The sequence below is a fragment of the Barbatula barbatula genome (assembly GCF_947034865.1).
Source record: "Barbatula barbatula genome assembly, chromosome: 19".
NCBI classification, from domain to species: Eukaryota; Metazoa; Chordata; class Actinopteri; order Cypriniformes; family Nemacheilidae; genus Barbatula; species Barbatula barbatula.
In genome coordinates this window covers 10,374,075-10,396,195 of record NC_136782.1, presented here as the reverse complement: position 1 = coordinate 10,396,195, position 22,121 = coordinate 10,374,075, and the positions used below count along the sequence as shown (strand labels likewise).

The 22,121-nt window shown below is 37.8% G+C and overlaps 3 protein-coding genes across 9 annotated transcripts in view; 2 read left to right on the top strand and 1 right to left on the bottom strand.

Moving 5' to 3' along the window:
* The window catches only part of nxn (nucleoredoxin), a 53,581-nt gene extending 37,048 nt beyond the window's left edge, over positions 1 to 16,533 (top strand). Inside the window, exons 2-8 of the mRNA XM_079480858.1 lie at positions 4,637 to 4,754; positions 6,750 to 6,883; positions 9,175 to 9,275; positions 9,683 to 9,789; positions 10,786 to 10,965; positions 11,378 to 11,502; positions 15,398 to 16,533. Coding sequence (XP_079336984.1) covers positions 4,637 to 4,754; positions 6,750 to 6,883; positions 9,175 to 9,275; positions 9,683 to 9,789; positions 10,786 to 10,965; positions 11,378 to 11,502; positions 15,398 to 15,580 — 948 coding nt within the window. The 3' untranslated portion in view covers positions 15,581 to 16,533. The remainder of the gene's footprint in view (positions 1 to 4,636; positions 4,755 to 6,749; positions 6,884 to 9,174; positions 9,276 to 9,682; positions 9,790 to 10,785; positions 10,966 to 11,377; positions 11,503 to 15,397) is intronic.
* A 326-nt stretch (positions 16,534 to 16,859) lies between these two features.
* mrm3a (mitochondrial rRNA methyltransferase 3a) lies at positions 16,860 to 19,574 on the bottom strand. Of its 7 annotated transcripts, none has more exons than XM_079481049.1 (6): positions 19,220 to 19,412; positions 18,994 to 19,141; positions 18,692 to 18,738; positions 18,494 to 18,607; positions 18,229 to 18,396; positions 17,102 to 17,760 (listed from the first exon to the last, which is right to left on the bottom strand). In XM_079481049.1, the coding sequence occupies exons 1-6, from the start codon at positions 19,389 to 19,391 to the stop codon at positions 17,237 to 17,239; spliced, it is 1,173 nt and encodes a 390-aa protein (XP_079337175.1). In that variant the 5' UTR covers positions 19,392 to 19,412; the 3' UTR covers positions 17,102 to 17,236. The 7 variants fall into 7 exon arrangements, with proteins under 7 accessions (XP_079337172.1, XP_079337173.1, XP_079337174.1 ...); XM_079481052.1 differs by having other exon boundaries at positions 17,151 to 17,760; positions 18,994 to 19,163; positions 19,220 to 19,353; XM_079481047.1 differs by having other exon boundaries at positions 16,887 to 17,760; positions 18,494 to 18,738; positions 19,220 to 19,574.
* A 10-nt stretch (positions 19,575 to 19,584) lies between these two features.
* glod4 (glyoxalase domain containing 4) lies at positions 19,585 to 22,099 on the top strand. Its single transcript, XM_079481045.1, has 9 exons — positions 19,585 to 19,898; positions 20,085 to 20,134; positions 20,269 to 20,389; positions 20,504 to 20,648; positions 20,779 to 20,915; positions 21,057 to 21,143; positions 21,250 to 21,363; positions 21,446 to 21,532; positions 21,626 to 22,099. Exons 1-9 carry the CDS (start codon positions 19,809 to 19,811, stop codon positions 21,689 to 21,691), a joined length of 897 nt encoding a protein of 298 aa, XP_079337171.1. The 5' UTR covers positions 19,585 to 19,808; the 3' UTR covers positions 21,692 to 22,099.
* The last annotated feature ends 22 nt before the right edge of the window (positions 22,100 to 22,121 follow it).

Here is a 22,121-nt window from a genome sequence, read left to right as displayed (position 1 = left end):
TCTCTTGTTGTCATTACTACACCCACAACCATGTTCGATCCATTTGTGATGCGGCAGAACTACACTCAGGCTACGGCTGTCAAAATGAATAAATAATTGTCTCATTGAAATTATTTGACGGTATCGCAATTATTTTAGATAACCGCAATTATTGTGAATCTTTAGATAACAAGGGTGATCTGCAGTATCTGCTGCATTTTACATCCACAGGCCTTGATCTGCACTCACTGTTTCATTCAATTGACAAAAACTCATTTGAGTTGTATTAGCTTTGGGTTTCATTTTTAATTTGTTTTGTTTCCAGACTTGCTGTATCTACAGAGGTAGAACTTAAAATCTAGTTTTAGTGCTCAAGACTCAAGTCTTCTTAGTATATCTTTTCTTCATTGAATGAATAAATTGTCATTAAAAGTTATATTGTCAAAGCCTTAAAGGGGTCATACGACATGGCTAATTCGAATATTATGGTTTGTTTTAGATGTAATGCAATGTGTAAACACGAGTGCGTAGCGTGTGACGGAAATGCAACGCCTCTTACCATATTTGTAACATCAGGTTCCAAAGCAATTGTACTGATAGGTACGCCCACCTTACTTGCGTAAACATAAGTCAAATCATACCACAAACTGACGTAGATTTGTGGGAGTATGGTTACACGAGGCGTTCTGGGTGTGCATTCGCTTTAAATAGTGTGAGAGTGTGTGTGTGTTTGAGTGAAAGTAATATACGGTTAATGTGCACTGTGGTTGTTAAAAGGGTCACAGTGGGAAATATTGGCACAGTGGGGTCTAGCTCTTAGTAGAGAAACAAAGTGAACTGCCATAAATAAAGGTTATTAATGACAGCTGCTATTTTCTGTATTATTTTTAGTTTTTGCCAATAGCACATCTCTAAGTCCAGTACTGTTACTGATGTGAAAAGAAACTATGTACTTCACTGTGCTTTCATAATGAGTATGCAGCTCTCCAGTGAGTCTGTGAATCTTGCCATTACATAGAAATGAATAAATGTTGCCATTACATAGAAATGAATAAGACGCATCCTAGCTCGCCTCCTGCTCGCCGTCACCCCAATAAGAACAGTCACATATTTTTCTTTCTGCATCACTCATCATGGAAAGTTGAAATGCGAGGAGATCGAAAGTGAATTGCTGTAAATCATATTTATATCTTTATGTGGGTTATGGTGACTGCTGAATGCAGGTGATGTGCTGCTGTGATTTCCTGCCATCATCTTCTTTGGGATTATGCTAATGGCATGAATTGAGATCGTCTCTAGTTTGATTATGTCAGTTGTGAGCGATTTACCAGCCTGGGCTACTGTGAAAGAGTTGAATACTGTCTGCGAATGTAACACTTCAGATCATCGGATGGACGTGAGCTGAATTAATGAGCTTGCTTTTTCGTTTTTTCTTTCTGGTTTTGTGACCTTTTGTGCAAATGCAGGTGCACACAGAAAGCCATTTTTGCATGTCAGAATGTATAACTTATTATGGTGTGGCTCTAATAACCAAACTCCCTTGTCAAAACTCAAAGATCACATTCATCTGTTGATTTCTTTAGAGAACTCTTTGACCTCTAAAATATGTCAACATTTATCACTGTGCATGTCTTTCCATCATCAGTTTCAGACAGCGAGTGTTTTTAGCCTCACTAAAAGTGATGGGAAGCCGTTGACATGGCTGATCACGGATCGGTCTTTCATTTCATATTACCTGCCTCACTCATCCACTCACTCACACAGCTATCTTTCAGCCTGCGGGCAAGCCTTTGTGTCCACCTGCCTTCTCTTACAGCTCAATATCAGCAGTCAAAGCCCAAACACACGGCTGTGTCACAGTCACAGGTGTGTGTGTTTAAGGAAACCGGGTTCCCACTCTTCTTAAAAGTACTTGAAAGTATTTGAATACAGACATGGGTGCTTGGAAGTTCTTAAATTAAAACAAACTAAATGCCGAAGTCAGAACGAAAGATTGCTGCTGATCTGGGGGAATGCGGGTAGAACTTAAAAAAAGAGGATGTGAAGGGATGCATCGTGATCATGTGCAGTTCTGCATTAACCAGTTAGAGGCTTAGAGTTATGTCAATGCCAGAGAAGTGCAAATTCAGAGCTATAATAAAATATGGTTTATCAAAGTTTCAACAAATGTGTATTTGATAAGATGTGGAGTACACCAGCAGGCATCAAGCAAACGGTTAATATCATCATATACAGTTAAACATATGTTGTATTAAACCACTGCTAAATAAGTTATTTTTCAACTAGGTTCATTTCAAGAATGATTTTATTAGTTATCATTATTCTTGTCAGTAAATGTGCCTTGAGTTTGAATTGTTTCTAGGATGACATGCTAGCAGGTTAGCATTGTTTTAGCCAAAACGAAAACATGCTCCCAGCAGTGTTATCTGTTGGAGTAACTAAGTTTTTGCTGTGTGTTTGGGTGGAGGTTTGGCTATTTGCTGTGTCTGAAGTCATGTATTCCTGCATGCGTCAGATCTGCATCTGTTAGAAACCACCAAGGCTCATCTGTTTATCAAAACGAATAATGCACAATCATCAGGGTGAAGCCTTTTTAATAACATATATGAGATTTATATTTACTAATTATTAAACCAAATTGAAAGTTTGTCTTTTTTTTTACTTTTTTCTTGCCTAAAATCCAAAAGTAACCCTGAGGAAAGCAGAAGTACAGTTACTTAAGATGGTCTTACTTTGTGGCCTTTAGCCTGACTGTACCAGAGACCAATAAGGTTTTAGATGATTTGCACAGAGCAAGAAATGTGGGCGGTCGAGTGAGTAACGAATGTTATTGTTGACAAGCAGCGCTGCAGGTTTGTGTTGGAGCCGTTCTTTGGATACGATCTTTCAACCCATAAACAGAGTAAAGCTTTTTGACTGCCCTCTTCACATCCATATTTTCCTCTGGGCGAAATAATTTCATCAGCTGCGCATTAATGACTGCTGGAAGAGGGTCATTTTGAAACCTCCAGTGTTTTTTTTCTTAATGTTTCGCTTTCGACTTCACTCTGTTTGTGGATGAAACGTTTGGGCTGTAAATGTAACATGTTAAAAATGTAACATTATTTTATTCATATTTTTAGGTAATTGATTAATAAAAAGTATATAATATAAGTAAAAAACAGCACGAATATTGCAAATAATTGTGCCCTGACTTATACATTAAAGCATAATAAATAACATTAATAATACTTTAAAATATTATTTAACGTAATAAATACTTGAAATTTCATACTGTCATGCTTTATGGCTTCAAGAAATGATTGACATTTCACAAATGTGCATATAACATTATGCATTTCGTAATGGTTTCAGTAACTCAATGGTTCTCAACAAGATGGCTGTGGCTGATTTCCAAGGGGGCCTCAGGATGGCCAATAATTTAAAACGAGACAAAGTGAGCATTTAAATACATTTTAAAACAACCGAAAAACCAAGATATTAGTATTTGTTCATTTTTGATTGAATAAACATACAAAACTATTATTTAAATATTATTGAATACAGTGGGGGGACAACGGAGTCCAAAAGGTTGATGTTATATTTATATACTGTATATATGTTAATAATGTGCAGCCCTAACCTTTATATTTGTGTCCACAGCTCCACTGTCTATTTAGTTTGAGTTTTGTTTAGCTGTTTGCTCATCAGCATTAAGTATATGGAATTATCCATTTAAAAAAAGTATTAATCAGTCAAAAGCCCCTAGTGTATGTCCATAGCCCTTGAGGAAAAGAAGCTCTTTGATAAATCATTCATGTCTGTAGTACCTGTGTTTCATGGGGAACGTTTCACATCAGTCAGGTGCAGTTCCTATAGTTTACTTTCACAAGCGCTTTTCATCCGTTACACCTTTACACGTTCACATTCTCAAGAATTTACCAGCTTCTTTCTTACCGGGAGAGGATGAATATGACGGCAGCACCGCCGAGACAACACAAGAGAACCTCTTTTGGTTTAATCGTTGGCTTTTTAGCCCATCAGGCACGATTGAGAGACAGCGCAAAGAAGTGCCGCTTCCCTCGATTTCCTCTGATGCTCCGATGTCTCTTTAAAGTTGAATCAGCCCTGTAGCTGTTTGATTCTGGTCCTCAGCTCATTCTTAACTGTCTCGCCTCGGCTGCGGCGAACGCTTAATTCAATTGGCCACATTTCCAAGTCTCTCTATAGTTCAGGGAGAAGGGAAGCTGTTTAACCTGCCCGCTTGTTTTGTAGTCTATTTTTAAGCCTCGTGTGATCTCTTTAAAGATTGGAAACTAATGATTGTATCGCCATTTTTAAAAAAGACGATTGATTTTTAGAAAGATGAGACAGATGATTTGAGTTTAGATAATCTTCACAGTATATGGGTTCAGCGACAGAATGACCCCTGCATGTCATATTCACAATTCCCCTTCAGATTTTACATTTCACTCTCAACTCACGGGTAGAAGATCATTTATTTATATATATATATATATATATATATATTTATCTGACAGAAGATTCAATCTAAAGTGAATCTAAAAAATTGATTTGCACTGCACTACAAAGAAACCCCACATCTTAGACTGAAAGAAAGAAACTTCAAAAAGAAGAACTTCTGCTAATTCGATGTCTTCGGTCTTTCTCTTTGTAGATGAAACTCTGGAACAGGTACAAGGTGACCAGTATTCCATCTTTGGTCTTTATCGACGCAGCCACGGGGAAGGTGGTATGTCGGAACGGTCTGCTGGTGGTGCGGGATGATCCGAAAGGTACCAGTTTTCAGTTTCTCCCCAATTCAGTTTTTCTATAACGCCGTTCACAATGCTTTTTGTTTCAATAAAGCTTTGAAGGTGCATTACAGGCCCAAGGCATGACTGAGATGTTTTAGTGCTGTAGATGATGAAAGAAGACTGAGGCTTTTATGTGACCAAATATGCAAAGATAAATGTTTTTACCTATTTGATTAGGGATGTAGCAATATCAAAATCTCACTGTGCGAGAATACCTCTGTATAAAGTCCACGGTGCGGTATGTATAGCAATATTTAAAATGAAAAATGATGACTTGCAAATGTGCCACAAGCATCCTCTTTTCTTTATACTCCAATCACGACTGTTGGTATGAGTTATAGTATGAGATCCCTTTTATAAAATAACATTATTGCACCAGATAGACCTTGCCAAAGGTAACATCTATGCATTTTTCTAACATTCTCTATGTTAGGTTCGGAAGACCTATCGTTTCATACAGTCGTGTGACCACGATAATATTGAGACAACTTTATTATCGATATTGTGTTATCGCAATAGCGGTGTTCCATCCCTAGATGTGATCCAGCTATATAATATTGACATTAATGTTGACTAATGTCATTTACGAAAATTACATTGATATGGAACGGGATTCACTGGGGTTTATTTTAGAGATTGTAAAATCTCGGACACATTGTGGAAATTTGTCATGTGATTGTTATGGTAGATGCCCCTCATCTCCTGCTTGCCTAATCCATATGTTTATATGTCCAACTGTAGCTAACCTTAACCGTGGAAAATTTACTCTGTGCTTCAAGAAGCACCACTGCCATGCGGGATTGGTGACCTGACGTGATGACACGGGGGCTTAGCTAAGAGTTTTTGTTAGTACAGGAATATGCGGCGTGTGTACATGTAAACGTGTAAACAGTTGTCAGATCAGGAGAAGTTTGAGAATGAGTGGGTTTAATGCAGTGTAAAGCGTAACAAAAGGACCCTGGCTGAATGTGTTGTAGTAAACAACAGCAACAGTAGCAACAACTCATTGCTTTGTCCCTAGTTCAGCTAATGAACACTGTAACCACCTTTGCATGAAAAAATCAAGCTCTTTGTTCTGTTGAACACAAAGAAAGATATTTGGAAGAATGTTAGCAACTGAGATTTCTGGGGCACCGGTGACTACCAGAAATGTCTTACGCTAACATTATTCCAAATATATTTCAGAACAAACAGGTTTGGAACAACTTTAGAGTGAGTTATTTGTGACCGAATATTCATTTTTGGGTGAACTGTCCCTTTAAAAATGTTGTTACAGACTGAATTTGATATGCTATAGCCAGTATGGCATTGCTTATAAATTGATATCAAAAAACAGTAAATCAATTGATCTATAGAGGGTATGTATTGACGTCACTTTCCCACGTGAACACGACCCCCTTGGGCGCCACATGTTCCCCTGTGTGGTAATACACACAGCAAAATGGCTGAGGAGAATAGGAGAAACAAATACTCCGGGACTAAAACATGCAATTAATTGCTGAAATTACAAGCAGCTAGACTAGACGGTTACGGTCGCTTACAGCTTCACTGCTACTTACAATGGAATCAGGTGTTCCTGGACACTGAAATGTTGCATGGAATTGCGTTTCCTAACACTGTAAGCAGTCATTTTGCTGAGTGTCAACCTTGCTAAATCGTTTAACCATACAACAATTCATCCACTCCATTGGAACCGAATGGTAAAACATATGTTGCCATTGAATTACATCTTGTGCATTATGAGAAATGGAACGTTTGCCACACATTATGACTGGAATATGCATCTGTTCCATATGCGACCATTGCACAGTTCTCCATTTGCTTTTGTCATACAGAATAAAGACACAGTGGATTATAAATATATGAATGACACATGCATGTGTTTAATAGCTGTAGCTGTGCTGGCAGTGAATGGAGGATTGTGTGACGATAATCATAGTCATGCCTCTTCTCCGCTCTCACCCCGCTCTGCAGGTCTGGAGTTCCCCTGGGGGCCGAAGCCCTTTGCAGAGGTGGTGGCCGGGCCTTTGCTTAGGAACAACCGACAGACAACAGACAGCAGTGCCCTGGAGGGATCCTATGTGGGAGTTTACTTCTCCGCCCATTGGGTGAGTTCGCCATTGTTTGGCTACAAAATTGCTGAGAAATCTGTGCTGCTGTAGTAGGTTTATTCAACAAGTAAGATTTTGGGATGGGGCTTGGGTTAGGTCCGCTTGGGTTGTGTGTTTAGTGACAGACCAATTGTCATGACATTGCTCTAAACAGTAGATCAGGCTGAGAGCAATCCAGTTATTGGGGAGGGTATTACTGTGGGCACCCCTTGTTCTTTTTGGTTTCCCACAACGGGAAACCTTTTTCACAGACACCCTGTTATTTCCTACTATAAAAGTCATTTCCTCACCCTTTACACTCAGGCCAGCACATGACGCACACATTGGCATAGACAGTGAAAGCATTTCTTGACTGGCACCATTCAGAATGGCTGTTTGCCTGTGCCAGCCCACAGTGTGGAAGGATCTTGTTTTTCCAGTCTCCCCATTTTCCCAACCCAGACAAATTGCAAAGATGAGCCGCAAAACCAGGCTATTAATTTCAGTTTATTATTCTAACACTGCGTTCCTTACTCCTCACCAGCGTCAAGTGAAGCTCTATTAAAGTTACATTAGAAAGCTAGCTTTGCAGTTTGTGGCTGTGTGGCTTTGAGTGTCCTTACAGATACACACAACTATACAGAAACAAAGAAGGATATTTTATTAGGCATTCCTGCGATTAATATAATTTTAGTCAGGGTCCTGTTAAGCTTTAATTGCTAGATCTTATTTGCTAGTGATGACTGATTGTGATTCCTCAATGCAGTGCAACACCGTGTCTACACCTGACGCGACCAAATGACAATAGAACACATTAAGACCCATAATATTAAAAATAATAATAATAATTTCTGTCCTCACTGGATGCTGTGGTGCAATCCCAATAGAACAGGCTGCGAGTTGTGTTGAGTCATGCCGGTTGCGTCTGGTGTAGACAGCCACGGTGTAAAAAAAACAGTAATATTCTGGCAGCTGGTGCACCAGAAATAAAATAACAAAATTTGTTTAATAATTTATAAGTTTTTAAATGTACATGTTTTTTATGTTATTTACACCCAACATGTACATTTGCTGTCTGTTTCCAGGGATTTACGTTAACTGTTGTCAAATGGTTGTCAATCACTTAGTTAAAAAAAGTTACTTGCCCGAAGTTTACCGTTAAAAAATTAAAGCTGTTACTATGCATTATTTTGGTAATAAAGTCATCGGTGGTTTACTTTATATGTTTTTGTAATATGCATTAAAAATAGACCCGCAGATGGGTGTCCAGGACATTGTTATTGTCAAGGCCTGGTTTCTGTAATCTGACATTTTTATTTCGTTTCAAAGATTCTGTCAAATTGAACTGTAAAGTTTAGTGAAATTAGTTTTGTACATTGTGGCACATCCATGTTAATATTGTTATTGCTATTTGTATGTTGTGACTTATGATATTGTTTTGTGAATAAACTTACAGTAAGGTGCTATTAGTTAACATTAGGTAATGCATTAGGCAACATTAGCTAACTATGAACAAATATTCTTATTATTAATCCTTGTCAATGTTAGTTGATGTCAATACAGTTATTCATGTTAGTTCATGGTGCATTAACTAATGTTTACAGTCACAACGTTTGATTTTAATAACGTATTAAATGCTGACATTAACATGAACTAACATTAATAAATGCTGTAAAGTTTTGTTCATTGTTAGTTCGTGTTAGCTAATGCATTAACTTATTTTTAACAAATAGCACCTTATTGTAAAGTGTTACCGAATAAACAAATTTATTGCGGATGTTTTAGAGTTGCTTGAAACATTAATGATAGGTTTATTCATTCCTCTTAAGTTAAATTTGTTTTAAGCATATATTTCTTAAAATGGTATTGCTTGCACAGTCTACCAGGGTTTACCAGAACATCAGACTACAGGTTGCACGTGCATTTATCTGTGTATGTGACATACAAATCTGTATTAATGCATTGAATTACACCAGAATGGGCTTCAAATTGAACTAGATCATATGCCAATATTCGAAAGTCCAATTACACGAGACGAGAGTCTCTTAAATAGACCTGAGTGAAGCATCTTGACTGTGTGTAGCACCGGAAAGCCTCCAAACCATTAAAGAGTGGATGAGTTTAAAAGCCCTAGGCCCTAGTTTGTTGTATTTATTTATTTTTTGCTGAGTGCTGAACTGCAGAGAGAGTTATAGTAAGTGCTGTAGGTCCGCTAAGTGCTGCTGTTTATTATCCGAAACCCTTAAGGAGATCGTGTCATATCTTATAAATATGTTTGTGTGTGCTTATGTGTGTGCGTTCTCTTGCAGTGTCCCCCGTGTCGTAGTCTAACCCGAGTGTTGGTGGAATCATACCGGAAAGTGAAAGAATTGGGACAGAAATTTGAGATTGTGTTCGTTAGTGCTGATAGGTAAGACATGCATAAGTGATATACACATTTACACAGATTATTTTAGATGTAAAGAACACTTTCATTGGGCACAGTTTCGCCTCCAGAATAAAAGTTTGTGTTTACATAATATATGTCTGTGCACTGTGCATATTAAAATATATTTGCATGTATATATTCATATTTGTAAATTATTTTTCTTATATATATATATAAATGTATTTATTCATTTTTTGTTTTAAACATATGTGTGTGTTTATAATTACAAAAATGAATATGCACTGTGGCCGTGCACGGTCATATTATGTAAACACAGACTTTTATTCTGGATGCGATTAATCGTGAAACAGCCCATTACTGACTTCCCCCAACACAGTCTTCTTCATACACAAACCCTGTGCTGAGATCTGCGGTGTGTTCTTATGTAGGTCGGAAGAGTCGTTTACGCAGTATTTCAGCGAGATGCCATGGTTGGCGGTTCCGTACACAGATGAGGCCAGAAGGTCACGGCTCAACAGACTTTATGGAATCCAAGGTACGTCTGTAGACTTGTTTTGGCTCAGGTGGAAGTGTCTTGAGGAGGAATGTTGTTTGATGTAACTGTGTGTGGTTGGATGTCACTTTGGCCATCGCTGGGTACAGCTGAACCTGCCAGGAACTGCAAACTTGGCTGCTGGACCTCAGGAATGTGGCCGGCGAATTAAGATTTCTTTACTCTTAGTGTTCTCTACCTCGCTTTTTCTTTCCTCTTTTTCTATTCACATCATTAAAAAAAGCCGATGACGTGTGTGAAAAGTAGACTCATTTTGCTCAACACAGTAGACGTTGCCATTTTTTTTTTTTATAAATATGGAAATTATACATTTTATTTTGGCATAACAAATATGATATATTCATATTATCAAAGAAGATGCCTACAAACATAAAACAAACAAATAAGCAGTTCAAAAAAAATACGTCATTACTTCAATACAAGTAAACAACCTCAGTAAATATAGAACACATACAATAGACACTGAAAGACAAAAGAGATGATGTCTCTTTCCCCCCTCTCTTATCGTGATCTTCTGATTTCTCCTCTTTCTCATGGGGAGGGAATGTATTGAGAGGGAAAGAACTGGCACCTGGCCTATCCCGACTGGAATGTGTGGAATTCGTCTTGGATGAGATGATACTAACGCTCCCTCGAGCCTGAAGTCGAGCCTGTGTGTGATAAGACCACTAATACAGCAGGAAGATTTCTATCTCAGAAGAGAGGTAGAGAGTGTTCGACCGAGATCAGTGACCACAGGCCGTATGGACGTGTGTGTGTGTATGACCTTTATAAGAATGAATGCCACTTTTGAGTTTTGTTCAATAGTAGGGGTACCAAAAGACAAGCTTAAGAATTCAAAATTTTCCAGCACTGTGTCATTTTTCTGGTCTCACTTGAAGCAAAATGCTTTCATGAAGTGACCAAATCAGATCAAAAACATTTATTGTAAAGGGGTATTTTGGAGCAATGAAACTGCTGTATCTTTTTCCACTTTAGGTATCCCCACATTGATCCTGTTGGACACAGAGGGTCACATGATCACGCGACAGGGACGGGTGGAGATTCTCAACGACCCTGAGTGCCGGCTCTTTCCGTGGCACCCGCGACCCGTACTGGAGCTCAGCGAATCCAACGCCGTGCAGCTTCACGAAGGGCCCTGTCTGGTGCTGTTTGTGGGTGAGCTGTTTCAGCTGTCCCTGATTCCTAATTTTATTTTCAGATCTGCTGTGATGAAATCTAAACTGATGTTTCATTAAAAACAAAACCTTTCTTATAAATGTTTGTTATCTTAATATATGACCACTTTAGAAAACGTAAACATCTCTGATCCAATGGAGGTCTACACCCATTTTTAAACAGAATACAACCAACAGAACATTAATAGATGAAGCTTTCATCTGTGGAACACAAAAGAAGATATTTTGAGAAATGTCTCTGTGGTTTTGTGTCCATGCAGTGGAAGTCAATGAGATCTAATGTTGTTTGGTGTCAAACGTTCTTCAAAATATCTTCTTTTGCGTTCCGCAGAAGAAAGAAAGTCATACAAGTCTTACGATTCCCATTTGAATGTTTTCGTGTCCTCTTTCAGACGCAGAGGAAGAGGGCGAGCTTGAGCCAGCCAAAGAGCTCATCCAACCAATCGCAGAGAAGATTATGGCCAAATACAAGGCTAAAGAAGAAGAGACGCCACTGCTGTTTTTCGTGGCTGGGGAGGTACGTCTGTCGATTTATGCATGTAATAAAACCTCCTATAAGCCTGATTTAGCGAGTGTTATTTTGGATCTGTTAAACTCATTCATTCTTGCCGCAACAGTTTCAAGTGTTTGCTTGCTTTTACACACAAGTGTGATTTGTCATTTCTTTGTGTATATTTGTGTTAAACAATCCTTTGGGAAGATGTCTTGCACACATCAGCACATACATGCAGTAAATAAGAAGAGCTGGAGATGAATGGCAAACACATGTAGTGCAAACCTTAAACCCAGAGGGTGCCGAAACAGCTGTGCCATTTTTCCCTCTCATCTCCCTGATCGTCTCTCTATCTTTCAACTCTCCACTGGATGTCACGTGGAAGGAAAGTCAGCATTTTCATAACACCGACCTCTTGTTTTTGTATATGACAAGCTGACTTTCTGTCTCACCATCCTCAATTGCTTATTTCTTCTTTTAATTTAAACTTAGTTGACACTGTTCAGTATGTGCGTGTGTGACATCCATATATGGTAGGTACTTGGAATGGCATATTGCAATGCCGTGGTTTGAGTTTCAGGCATTCCTCGGCACATGTGCATGTCCCACTGAACCCTGTCCACTACACAAACCCAAAATGCACCGGGGACTTTAAAACAACTTGCTATGCATTAGCAAAGTTCATAGCATACCAATGTGTAATGTAAAAGTACACCTTAAATGCAAGATGTGTATTACTGTATTTATTTTTTATTTATTATTATTTAATTTTGTCAACATATGCTACAGATTAAAATTCCTTAAAGAATTTTTTTCTATCATTTACTCACCCTCATATTATTTAAAACCTGTATGATTTTCTTTCTTCTGCAGAACACAAAAGAAGATATTTTAAAGAATGTCGGTAACCAAACAACATTGACCCCCATTTGACTTTCATTGATCATGGACACAAAACCACATTTCTCCAAATATCTTCTTGTGTGTTTCACAGAAGAAATTGCTATATACACAAGTCTTCACCAACATTCCGGTGAATAAATGACACATTTTCTCATTTTTAGGGTGAACTATCCCATTTAAGAGGTTGGGCTGTCATTTTTCAAGCTTTATAGAGTGATACACAAGTCTATATTATTTCATGTAGTAATTATCTTCATGTCTCAAATACTGCAGTTAGACCTTAAATGACATTTTACCGGGAGTATTTCTTAAATCAGTGACAAATTACCAGATCTGCAATGAGAGACAGACACATTCCTGCACTGATTTGTTTTATATGGGCTTATTTGAACCTAATGTCCAGGAGTCTACTGCTGTGTTCTCTTAGCTTCAGAATGCAGCTCTCCCAGATTACCAATCAGAACGGTCCCTTGATAGCGAGTTGGCCAATCGGAAAACCGTGAATTTGCTTGCATGAGCAGATGGCTAATGCTTATGGAATGCTACAGTCCCACAATAGGCAGAATAAACTTCACGTTGTAGGGCTGGTGCAATTCGGTAAACACACTGGCCCTTATCATGCTAACAGCTGGAGGCAGCAACAGTCTGACCCTGTGTATCTACATACAGAGCTCAGTGCTGCGGGCTGCACGTGTGTGTGTGTGTGAAGGGTCTGGGTGGGCTCTCACTAAATCCTTGGTGTTTTAAGTCTTACGAAACCTTTACCCTAACCTACATCTTACCATATAAACTACCTTTGATTGTTAAACTTGCCTAAAAACTCGGTTGCGTGATGACATCAGACAGAAAGGATTTAATGAGAGCCGGTCTGGGTGGACAAACGGTTTACACAGGGTTAGCTGCTACACAAAAGATGATGCATGGCTACCATAAAACGGTAGACAGCCTGGGAGATGTAATCTTTTCATATCTTAATGCCTGGAGGGGCTACGCTGACAGGCTCCATTTCTCACTGTATTTGGTCCACTGAAGGATAGATTTAGCAGATTTCGTCAGATCACGATCTTCACAACAGAAGAATTTCTTGTCAGTCATCCTCGATGCTAAAATGTCACATTGTTTCAAGCATTGTCTCCCATGATGCAGTGCTTCCCATTGACTGAACTCGGTTAATTCGACGCGGTGTTATGTAGGCTGTGATTGGACAGTGAAATGCATCTTGGCCATGGTGAAGGAAGTGATGCCATTTGTGATTTTCTGCTTTTCACACTGATCCATATTATAGGAAAATCACAGTCAGCACCTTTTTATTAATGTTCATCTAACCTTTAAAAGAATTGTTCACTCAAAAATAATGTAATGATATTTAGTCAAATTTGTATCATATATTGTCGAGCTATGACCTTTTTTACAATATCTGCTTACACATGCATCAACATATACCATTTTTTCCTGCAAGCCCTCTTTGGCTTTAACTTTTTTTATTCCTTTCTTAATGATACATTTTAATTTCTAGTAAAAAACATATTTTTTATTAATTTACATATGATTCAATAAAATCTTAAATGTCATTATACTGTAAGTTATTACAATCTTTTCTAAATTTGTTGTTGTGTGTGTTTTGGAAATAGTCAAATGTTTTTGAAAACCAAAACTCATTTTGTATTTTACAAAATTAAATAATGACACAAACTTTTTTGTTAGGTGAACTATTCATTTTATATTGAATATGGATTTGCATGTTCTGGTAGTAGAAGAGGTCTTAAGATGTCATACAGCCACTGTTAAAACGCTCATTTATTACCCCAATGTAACAATACCTCCATTCTGTCTGTTACACTATTGCTTGAAGTCGAGGTCACAAACTTTTTGTTGGCATTCTTGTCCTTTTTAGGCAGCAAAAACAGCATAGCCATTCTTTTACAGGCCAAAGATCTGATCGTGCGGTTTAATCCATTTACTGCTCATAGTTTGGAAGCCAGTCAGAGATCGAATGAACAAAGAACTCAAGCTTTTGTCATGCTGCCTTCTTGTGGTCAGAAGTATAATAACCGTATGTTGTATTTTTGCTGTGTCACACAAATTCACTGTTGTCTTTTGACATGTATTAAGGGATTACACAAGGAGAAATACAATCATTTTAAATCGACCAAACGAATATGCGTTTTTTTTAAAAAAGGTTCTTTGTAGCAAACATGAAATATTAACACAAACATGCCTTTTACCTAATTATTAATGATGTATCCATGTGGGTTAAGCTTGCTATTCCACGATTTTGAGTTGTAAGGGTTAAATCACATCTTGCAGTCACAAGACTGCAAAATACATTCCGGAAATACAATCACTCCGCCTCCCATTGTTTCCACAGGCTCATATATTTAAAAAAACCCCTATCGGAATAACAAGAACTTTCTCGCACGCACAGTGTGATGAATCTCTCTGATGTTTCCCAGAGTAGTTCCTTCAGAAGCCGCAATGTGATGTTTTTACCCCCTTCTGATCCTCCCGGCAGAACCTTCTCTCAGGGGTGATAGGAGATCTCAGCTCGGTGGGTGAAGAGCCCTGAGCTAGTTCAAAGATATTGTCACTTCTCTGGTGGCATACAGATGTGATGCCATGCTGATCAACTTATATGAGTTACTGCTTCACTAGTTTTTCCTTTCAAGTAATCAAATCGGTCTGTCTGTGGTTGATGCTTCTCAAGTGCTCACTAAATCTGTCTCCGACTTTCTGGTTTACAATCCACGGTAGACGCTTTGCTATAGAATATAGCCTAATGTAAAATATACAGTAAATAAATATACATACACAATATAAATATACAAGTTAAAAAAGAAGTGTAGAAAAAAGAATTTCTAGTGCTGTGTTCTATATTCACATAAATATTTATAAAGGCATTATATAGTTTGATGGCTTGTAGAAGAAAGTTGAATGGTTTAATTTTGTAGGCCTAAAAATATTCTATTAACATTGTTGTTTTAAATTTTGGTGTTAAAAGTTTTTAATTTTCTTACAGGATGATATGACTGATTCACTACGGGACTACACCAACCTACCTGAGGCTGCGCCGCTTCTCACCATCCTGGACATGTCGGCTCGGGCCAAATACGTTAAAGATGTGGAGGAGATCACACCGGCTGTGGTAGAACAGTTTGTTAGTGACTTTCTGGCTGAGAAGCTCAAACCAGAGCCCATTTGAAGTGGGGTGAATCCTGGACAGCACTAACCCCCCCAACCCTTTGACCCGAATCTCCATCTGACCCTTGACCTTCAGGCGTGCTCTATTTCTCTCCCTTTCAGACTGTTCAAACAGAAACTTACTTTTTACTTATTTTAAGTTTATTATGTGCCCCTCTATCATGATGTGGCCGCCTCCTCCTGTGGTGCCTTGCATTTACTATAGCGCCGACGGAATAAACGATTTTTAAGTTGATTGTCGTTTAGAGATTAGATTGAACCCTAGAGCTGCAAGTGAACAACACTTTGTTTTTCTTCTTGCTTATTCGCTTTTATAAGTATTTCCTTCTGGATATCACGAATCAACAGCGTAGAACATTTATAGCTTAGTTAGATGTGTTTTTATTTTTTCAAAGACCTTGCACATTTTATGTCGCCATATGTTCTGTACAGCTGTGATTTTTCTGTTTTTTTTTTGGGTGCTTATACATATGCATACATGAACAAGCTGATGGTAATATCCGTGTATAGAAGCACTGTCTACTCTTTGCGTAGCTGTTTTTTATGCTGTTGTTGATACATAAAATGACTTAAGCCCACTTCTTGTTGATATTTGATGTTGAATGACTGATCTGTTCCCATCTCAAACAAGAATGACAATTAAGTGGATTTTCTGTGAAGGTCCTCTGTATTAAAGTGGTCTGATATATTTGAAGGCACAAAAACAGCATTGAATTGCAAGCTTCCTTACTAAATGTCGCCAATTAAAGTCTCTATCTGTCTTTGTTTTAAATGACTTCATGGCCATTAAAAGTCAATGTCAAACATGTGTGTTCTTATTTGTACCTGTGGCTTTGTCAGGATTGAGAATAATTGAATTGATTGAGATATCAATTAAATAATATATTGATATAGTGCCCAAGTAAAGACTAATATTCCTGTTTATTTATCTGCAGTATCTAACTGCGTGCAGTATGCCATTTTTATATGCATTCAATAATCAAATGATTTATATTTTCCCATAAATGCAGTATACAATGATAAATCTTAAAATCCAATCCAGTGCACTCAAGTTGACCACTGTTGTACGTAAATTTTTGTTTCCTGCTTCTAGCCATGGTCCTTGTTTAGGGGTTACAGTCATACTTCCCTTGGTCAGAAGTGACCAAACACCTATAATTTTTCACATTTCTTTTTCAGTTTAATTAATGTAATACATTTTAAAACAATATTTTGAGATTATTAGTGAATGTTATGTTTTCTGGAAAATCAATGCAATAATTATGATTGCTTTCTTTCTTATAAATATTACAATATTTATTCCTATTCTCAATACTTTACTTTACTTCTGCAGTCAGTAGTAAAAATTAGATTTTGTTTGGACCATTTAGTTTTATAGAATCACATTCATTATTGATTTTGTGTCCATATAGTAAATGCTAGAAAAGTCACAAAGTTTCGTACTGTTTCGATAAATAAAAGAAAATCAGTCACACATAAAAAAATTCCCCATTAATTTCCTATGGCGGTCAATTTTGACCAAATATTTTTAGAACCTTTTAGCCTTTTATATTTAGATCCATTTTTTTTTTGTGTTCACATAACCAGTGCCAGTTTTATTATCGTCTTTCTCCCTTCTCAGTGAGAAGACTAAGATTTTATACATTACAGATAAAACTCATGAGTATAATTTAGATCTTGATTTTCTGTGCCCTTTGTCTAACAGAAGTTGCCTCCTGCCTTCAAACAGCAATATACTAGCAGCCATCGCCGAGTTCAGATTCTCCACTCCTGCAGCCATAGGCACAAAAAGTATTTTACCCTCAGTTTTCTCAGCGAATCGCAGAGCCTCCAGACTTAGTCTGTGTGATTCTCCACAGATGACTAATGCCGTGCTCCTCTGAGCCCACCTCTCATGGTACACCTGCTGCTTCAAACATGGCAGTGCAAGTCCATCATCCAATTCCTCTTCAGAGTCACTTTCAATGTACCCACTCCAACTCGCATTTTCTGGAGTTGTTGGTATAGTGTCTGATACAGGGTCTTTGGTAAAATGTTTACGGTTATCTGCTACATGGACGGTGATATCCAGTGGTAAGTGTTTGGAGATGTCATTCCAGTTTAAATAAGAAAATACAGGGAGGCGGAAATGAGCTCCCATTGCTGCACGGAGAACTTTTGGCTCCCAGGCATCCACACAACCTAAAAAAAAATTAATAATTCAACTTTATTATCAGTGTGAAGAGTACAAGTACAGAAATTGTGAAATATAAATTTGCATTAACCAGAAGTGCAAACAGTTAACACATATAAATATTAATTACCCGAAATATAAATGACCCTATTACCCAGATATTCAAATTGTAAAGGACAAAAAAAGCTGAGCCTGTGTTATAGTAGAGATAATAATTGTTTTAATTATAATTTGATGACCATGGAAAATATATCAAGTACAATAGTTACATGTTATGGCAAGGTTTTGTTTATATAGTTAGAAAGTTTAAATTAATACAATGTGGCTGAATAGATTTTAGCAGGTGTATAATAGTGCAAAGAAAATTTTGTATAAAGGAAAATACCAATATGAGCAAAATAGCCTATATAGTGCAAATAACATGACATGTCAATGTTTCAGCCAATCAAATTCCAAGAAAAATTTGTTACACACACCTTTGGTGAGAAGAACACGGTCACAGCCTGCAGCTGCAGCACAGCGTAAAATAGTACCGATATTCCCAGCATCTCGCACACGGTCACATATCAGGAACAAAGGAACTGACTGTAGTCTTGTGTCCTTTGGAAATGCCAGACGGGAGGCATCAGGTTTTGAGAATATGGCTGTAAGTTAAGGAGAGCATATTACACATTCTGAAAACACCAATTTGGAAAAGTCTGCGTATTGAAGTAAGATGCTTGATTCAATTCTGCAACTGACCAATAACACCTTGTGGGGTGACCAGATCAGACCAGGTCTTCATGTCTTCATACTTGACTTTGATGAGTTTGGCCTGCTGCAGTTTATCTAAAGGGAGTTCCTGCAGTCTCTCCACTGCACTGAAGAACAGCATATGAGGAGACGCTCCAGCTGCAAGAGCATCACAGATGAGACGTCTCCCCTCCAGCAGAACCTTACCTTCCTTATCACGAAAAGCTCTGGAGCGGCCAATACTTGCCGCATGCCTGGGAGAACAACAAATGTCATGCTTTTAGAAAACAAATTCGAACCTTTCCCATTACAAATACCATTATGCACCATCAGCTGTTTAACATTAAAACAATTGCAGTTTACATATAGTAGTGTGGTTTGTTTTTATACCATTGTAAAATAAAAGATGTTTTTTATTTTGCATAGAACAATTTAAAGAATATTTAGCTCTATATCCAGTAAAATAATATTGTATACATTCTCCTCCATTAATAGGTATGTGTACTCACGCGAGTCTCTTATCCCCCGCAGGGGCCTTTTCGTAACGCAGCCCACCAAGTCTGTCCTTAATCCCCTCGTTAACACGGTTAGTCCTATTGTTTGCAACTTCCTGTCTCATTTTTTCGTTGGTGTGTTTACCATCACTCTTGTCAGTACCTTCACGTCCCTGTTTCAAGAACTTTTCATTGATTTTATTGGCTGATTCATTTGATTTAATTCGTGTTTCTCGCTCACCATCAGGGTATAAAACAGTCACGGGTCTCCGCCGAAGAGCTCGAACATATGTCCTCGAGTCCAGCAAAAACGGATTATGTCCTCTTAATAACAAACCATTTTCCCTTAAAATGAATCCACGGCTCACGTTGTACATGAGCGCTGCCATGTTTATTGACATCATCTGCGTCATCGGGAACGGACTGTACCTACCAACAACAACACCGGGGGGAATTTACCTAGAATAAATCTTGGTTTAAATACCACTTTTTGTTTTGTATTAGAATATATTATCTAATTAGATACGTTATAAAAAATGTTCATTCAAAGTATGGCAGATCGTAAAAATGAAACTTATATTGGTTACGTCCTGCACGCTGTCGAACGCAGAGCAGTCGATTATGAGGTGTGTGAATCGACGCAGAATTTACGAGCGTTTGACTTCGACAGGCGGAAATACATCAAAGTACCGCGAGAGCGATTCGAAAAACGATAGAAAGTCTAGTTTCGAGTCGCTCTCGCGGTACTTTGATATCATCCACCTTCGCATCGAGTCGAACGAGCATATTGTTTTCAGTCGGTCAGTGGAAGACTAGTGTCAGACAGAGCGATGGCATTCAGAAGAGCTCTTCATTTCGTTTTTAAAGTAGGAGACAGAACCAAAACAGCGAGTTTTTACAGAGATGTGTTAGGAATGAAGGTAGGACAACTAACATCTCTGTAAAAGTACTTTCCTGCCTTCCAAACGCAGTGAGGACTTTGCTTACTAATATTGCTGATAAGACAGTTAATGATGAATTGGCAAAATTAGGGTTTGACACGTTGCATATTTTACCTCAATGTAGTTTAAAATCCAAATATAAACAACCCAAACTCTAATTTATAGATTCTGCGACATGAAGAATTTGAGGAGGGCTGCAAGGCAACCTGTAACGGGTTAGTCTCATGTCAACATGTAACGATATTGTTTGGATTTTGACAGTCACTGTAGACATGTTTGACAAATCTAAACATTGTTGTGATGTTTATTTATCTGTATCTATGTATTTACCTTGCATTCATATTTTCAGTCCATATGATGGAAAGTGGAGTAAAACCATGGTGGGCTTTGGACCAGAAGACAACCACTTTGTGGCAGAGTTGACCTATAATTATGGAGTGGGTGAATACCGCCTTGGAAATGACTTTCTGGTAAATTACTTTGCCTTGAAATCACGCCTACTTTTTCTTTGAAATATAAAAGACACAAGTCAATGTGATGTAATTTATGCTCTTTTCATTTTTATTCACACAATGTATTGTTAGGGTTTAACTCTGCAGTCTAGTCAGGCCGTGAGTAATGCTCGGAGGTTAGGTTGGCCTCTTACTCAAGTTGAAGATTATCTGTACATGACTGAAGCCCCAGGAGGATACCGCTTCTACCTTATAGATAAAGATCAGCCTGACAGTGGTGGGTATCTTTCTTTACTTGAACACAAAACATATAATGTAGATTTAGGCTATTGTTTTATGAAATGGTTCAGGATATATTTGGTAAATGTGACAATTAACTGTGCCGATTGCTTTTTTTCCTGGCAAAGATCCTGTCCAGAAAGTTTCCTTGGCAGTGTCTGATTTGCAGCGTTCTGTTCGTTATTGGTCCTCCCTGCTGGGAATTAAAGTTATTGAGAAAAATGAGGACAAAAAGACTGTCTTGATGGGATTCTCAGATAATCAGGTTTGGCTAAAAAAAGATTGATTAAATATATTTTTGGCAATAATTACATCTTGAGGACATGTCACTCACCCAGACCTCAGGACTCATATTTCATAGGAAAGTTTTACACGTGCATACTTATGTGCTTTGACTCTTTTGTAGTGTAAGTTGGAGCTACAGGAAATTGGAGGCATTTTGGATCATGGAACTGCTTTTGGTAGGGTCGCATTTGCTTGCCCTCGAGATCAGGTAAGAACATTATTGTTTTTTATGAATAGCCTTATATATTCTTGGTGTCTTGTTCCTTTGGAGCACACATATTTGAAATAATGAAATAGGGCCCTTATTTTGTCAGTTACCAGATATCGAGGCCTTAATGAAAAAAGAAAACCACAAACTCCTAACCCCACTCGTGAGTCTAGACACACCTGGAAAGGCCACAGTGGAAGTTGTTATCCTTGCAGATCCTGTGAGTCTTTATGATCAAGTTTTACTAAGACTAAATGCCTGACTGTATGGTGAGCTGACTCTGATCTCCATATACTGCTTAGGACGGTCATGAGATATGCTTTGTGGGTGATGAGGCATTCAGGCAACTCTCTGCCATGGACCCAAATGGAAATGAATTACTAGATAAGGTAATGAGTCTCTCCACATTATACAGTATACAATAATTCTTGCTTTCCACTTCCAAACCACATTAAAAAATGTCTGTTTGGTGTCTTTCACAGGCCATCGCTGCAGATAAAAGTGACGAGTGGTTTGCCAAACACAACAAGCAGAAAGCTTCAGTATAAAGACTTCAGTATAAAGACAAAAATTTAATTAAATTGAATTGAAGTATAAAGACAAAAATCTACAAAGCTACAAAAACTGTGACCCGGATGCTTTTATAATCCCATTACATGAATCTTAGAATTATGAATTATAATTTTGGTTTAATGTGCATTGTTAATTTGTCATTTTGGTCAAATACTCATAAATCATATGTAATTTTTCTCTCTTAAGATGTAAATAGTTTTTTTTTGAAAATCATAACAAATATTATTATTATTGTAATGTTTTTTTATATCCACATAAGTATTGACTGTTGAAATAAACATATATGTAAATGTATTTTGCACCAGAAACCTTCCTTTGTTTTCATTTCAATGCCAGAGATCACCCTTGTAATACTTGTGTAAGAGCTTTCCACTGGCCTCTATTATGAACAGAACAGTTAAGAAA